At 35.5% G+C, this 4566-nt stretch overlaps 1 protein-coding gene across 1 annotated transcript; it reads right to left on the bottom strand.

Annotated features, from left to right (window-relative positions):
• Positions 1–210: 210 nt before the first annotated feature.
• On the bottom strand, positions 211–1155 carry LOC100759940 (olfactory receptor 4F3/4F16/4F29). Its single transcript, XM_027421002.1, has one exon. It carries the CDS (start codon positions 1153–1155, stop codon positions 211–213), a length of 945 nt encoding a protein of 314 aa, XP_027276803.1.
• Positions 1156–4566: the final 3411 nt, after the last annotated feature.

The raw sequence follows: 4566 nt of genomic DNA, 5'->3' as shown, positions 1-4566 counted from the left end.
TAACAAATATATTCCTTGGGAATTGAATCTTCTGATTATTATAATCTTTACTTTGTAAACATCTGTAATTCCTTCTGTTTTCAGAAGAGATTGTCTCACCTTCCTAATTAGAATAAAATAGACTAAATATTGATATATAAACAGAGTTTAGAAAGGCAGATTTTCACTGAGATTGGTCAAAATGCACTTCCATGTTCACAACGCAAGTACTTAGGAGATCTTTCTGTAACTCAGTAGCTGTCTGAATATTCTCTTCATTGCCATCTTCATTTCTTGGTTCCTGAATGTATAGATCACAGGATTCAGAAATGGAGTGATAACTGCATCAAATATGGCCAGAAATTTATCCAGGTGTGTGGAGGGAAATGGCCAAGTATAGACAAATATCAGAGGACCAAAAAATAAGACCACCACAGAGATATGAGCTGAAAGCGTTGACAGAGCTTTGGAGGAACCACTTGAAGAATGTTTTTGTACAGTGATTATGATGACAATATAGGAAATGATCAGTATGAAGAAGGACCCCACAGAGATAAACCCACTGTTGGCTGTGACCATGAACTCTAGTTTATGGGTGTCTATGCAGGCAAGTTTGATAAACCGGGGAAGGTCACAGTAGAAGCTGTCTAACACATTTGGTCCACAGAAAGGTAAATTGACTACAAAAGCCAGTTGAACAAGAGAGTGTGTAAGGCCAACTACCCAGGCAGTCACAACAAAGAAGAGACACATTTTGGGGCCCATAATGGTCAGGTAATGGAGAGGTTTACATATGGCAACATATCTATCAAAGGCCATGGCTATGAGTAAAACCATCTCCACACCACCAATGACATGGATAGAGAAGATCTGAATGACACAACCCCTAAAAGAGATGACTTTGTGCTTTCTAAACAGATCATAAATCATCTTAGGAGAAGTGACACAAGAAACACCTAAATCAATGAAGGAGAGATTAGCCAACAGAAAGTACATTGGAGAGTGTAACTGGGGATCTGAAGCCACTGTAAAAATGATGAGGGAGTTTCCCATCATGCTTGCCATATAAAACACAGAGGAGAACACAAAGACAAGAAGTTGAATGTCCCAGGAGTTGGTGAGTCCAAGAAATACAAACTCTGACACCACAGAGTGATTTGCTCCTTCCATAAACATGTAGGGCTGTGCTACCTGGAGGAGGAAACAGGAAAAGCTGTAAATTATATTAATAGACTATATTAAGAAAAGTTATGGAAATCTGTTTGTAATCTAACATTAAAATCAAACTAAAGGCAAACATATAGGTAAAAATGAACATCACTTAATATCAAGGAATGAACTTTAAAATAAAAGTGAAATATCACTTCAAACTTGTTAAAAGAGTTTTTATCAAAAAAATCAAAACAGTTCAAAGTAGATGTGGGAAATAGATCTATCTTTAAATTGTTGATAAGCACATGAGGTAGTGCAACATTACATAAGAAAAGAATTACATTGTCTCAAAATTTCAAAATATGGTTTTCTGTAGCTCTGAAATAAAACACTCACTTACTAAGGCATTGACCATGGTTTTGGGAAAAAGGAGGAAGAAATGAGGAAGGGAAAGAGTAGTGTTATCATATTCTCTCTCTAAATGTCATGTTCTGCTTTCCCTCAGAGTAGATACAGGAATATTCCTTTTGACCAAGAACACTGGTCAACATGGAAACAAATGATTTTTGTTTCAAGAACAATATACGATCTGGTCCTCACACATAAAAACAACACTCTTTTGAAGTCATCACTACAATCTTACTGACAAATAAGACCTTCTTTCCCCTACCTACTTCTGGAAAACACTTAACTTCAAAGTTTATTAAATGTTTCATCAAACCATGAGAACTTGTTTATGTTAGCATTTATGTTACTTAATTTTTTGAGACTATAATACAAAAACATCATTTCTCCACTCCTTTTGCTCCCTTCAAGGCTCTCTATTTACCCCCCCCATTGCTCTCTTTCAAATTTATGGCTCTTTTTATTATTTTTAACTATTCCTCAAATAGTCTACACCTATTGTGATACTAACTCACCAAATACAGGTAGATAAGCATATTAAATAAAGAGAGCATGACATACGTCTATTTTCATTCTATGAGCAACCAAGAAATGGTCCAGAGAGAGGTGTAAGCCTCTCTGTAACTGTCAGTTACCAGAGTGTGTCATGTCAGACCAGAAACTGTAGGTGTTTACAATCTTTTCTATTACAACAAAACTAAAATAACTCATTTTTTTTATTTTAAACTGGAAGTATTGGTCCCTGGAACAGTAGGATGGGTATGAATCACTGTGCTGGAGTGTATACCATGTGGCTGAAAACTTAACCATCTAAAAGGAACAACATAGTAGACTACTTTCTGTTCCAACACTGGTGATGGGATTCAATATATTTTATTATAGCTTTACTTTTGTTTCATAAAGAAAGAGAATACAAAAAAGAGAATGTGAGACTTGAGTACAGTACAATAAAAATTGATACTGTGGTTCATACACCATCAAATTAGTATTGGGCATAAGCGCCTGAGGTTCAGTTTATTTGTCTATTGAACACATTTTTAAATCCTGCATTTTATAATTTGGCTAAGAATAGCACAAATAAAGATCATAATGATTCATTCAGCATGTAGGTATTCCATGTACAGGTATTTGGTAAAAGTTAGTATTCCTTTCCTTTTCCATTGGTAAATAAATGAGCTGAACTCATGATATAAAAGAATGAATAAAAAAAATAGGGTATTAGCAAGCAGAGAGCATCAAAACCCTTCACTGATAAGAGATATTTAAAAATATATTAACTATTTCCTTTTAACAAAAGATTTTTCAAAATATATCTGGCTCCTATTTGACAATATGTAATATCCATGTTATCTTGTTGATTAAAATATAAACTGTAAGCTGAAATTAAGTATATTTTCTTTCAATGAACACAAATCTAACTCATTAAATTTTCCTTCACAGGTAGACCATAATGCCCATTAATCTAACGACTACAACATTCTTCTAGACAATGTACCACAGAACTCATAATCACAGTACATGATAAAAATTTTTATTGAAACATAGAAAATGATATTTTAATACTTAAAAGTCACATTAAAATGTTATTATATAGTCAAGGAAGATAGGCAAAGAGACTGGCCAAAATCATAAGGCAAAAAAGCAACCAGGTCCCTTTAGTAAAGTAATGAGTAATTTACGATAAATGATAAGCATTGATGTTCAGAGCTACCCTTCAGAAGTCATATAATTATATCAATGAAAGTACAGTAGCTTCAGGTATTTTTATACAAGTATTTTTGGCATATGTTCATTATACATAGCGATGTTTCATAAATCCATTCTCCCTTTTAATTCTTTTGAATTCATGTTTAAGAAAACAATTATTGACAAACATGATATGTACTCACTCATATGTGGATTTTAGACATAGAGTAAGGGATTACCAGCCTACAATCCACACTGCCAGAGAAACTAGTAAACAAGGAGGACCCTAAAAGAGACAAACTTTGTCCCTGGAGAAGGAGAAAGGGTCACCATCCCCTGAGCAAATTGAGAACATGAGAAGAGGGGGGAGGGAGCTACGAGCATGAGAAGAGAAGACGAGGAAGAATGCAGAGGTCATGAGGGAGCAGAAAGGTTGAGTCAAGTGTAGATTAGAAGAAAGGATATGTGATAGGTAGGGTTTTAGTTGGGGGGGATGGTAGGAGAGGAAGGGAGGGAGAAGGGGATTGGGATTGTCATTTAATTAAATCTTGTTTGTAATTCAAAGAAAAAAGAATAAAAGAAAACAATTATTGTTATGGTGTTTTCAGGTTTGAAATTCTAAAAATCTTGGAAGACATTGTCAATTTATCATCTGTGAACTTACTTGTCTTTTTTATTTGCAATCCCCTTCATCTAGTAAGAACTAGAAATTTGTCTAAAGTGAGTTTATCTGATTATGGTGACTCGTGTTTAGAGAAAAGTAAGATACAACTAGAGGACAAATACCAGAAAATATCATATATGATGAATTTGTAAGACTAAAATTAAAAGCCAACAGTGTCCACAGCTAAATTTACAATACAGGGAAAGTCATATAACAGTTTCCAGATCTGTTTAACTTGAGGACCATACCACAAGAGGGAGACAGCCTATGCCATGAGAGGGAACCCATGCCTACATTGCCTGGATGGCCAGGAACCGGAGACTGGATAGACTTAGGGTAGAGCCAAACACAACCAAAAAAAAAAATCATTAATGAAATGATTCCTAATGACATTCTGCTATTCTTATAGAACAGTCATCATCAGAGAAGCTTCCTCTGGCAGCAGATGGGAGGGGACTTAGAGACTCACAGCTAGACATTATGTGGAGATAATATCTAAATTGGAGGTCTCCAGCTAGTCCGTCTCCTCAGAGATCAGGGACCTACACCGAAGAGGGGGAATAAAGACCGTAGGAGTCAGAGGAGATAGAGTACACCAGGAGAACATGGCCCACCAAATCAATTAAGCAGGGCTCACATGGGCTCACAGAAACTGAAATAGCAATCACCGGGTCTACATG

Source organism: Cricetulus griseus, chromosome 6, assembly GCF_003668045.3.
Source record: "Cricetulus griseus strain 17A/GY chromosome 6, alternate assembly CriGri-PICRH-1.0, whole genome shotgun sequence".
NCBI lineage: Eukaryota > Metazoa > Chordata > Mammalia > Rodentia > Cricetidae > Cricetulus > Cricetulus griseus.
The sequence above is the reverse complement of the archived record's forward strand: the minus strand, read 5'-3'. Positions and strand labels throughout refer to the sequence as shown.

Excerpts from the sequence above, each read along its gene's own strand:
- LOC100759940 (XM_027421002.1), bottom strand. The coding sequence starts at position 1,155 with ATGTTTATGGAAGGAGCAAATCACTCTGTGGTGTCAGAGTTTGTATTT.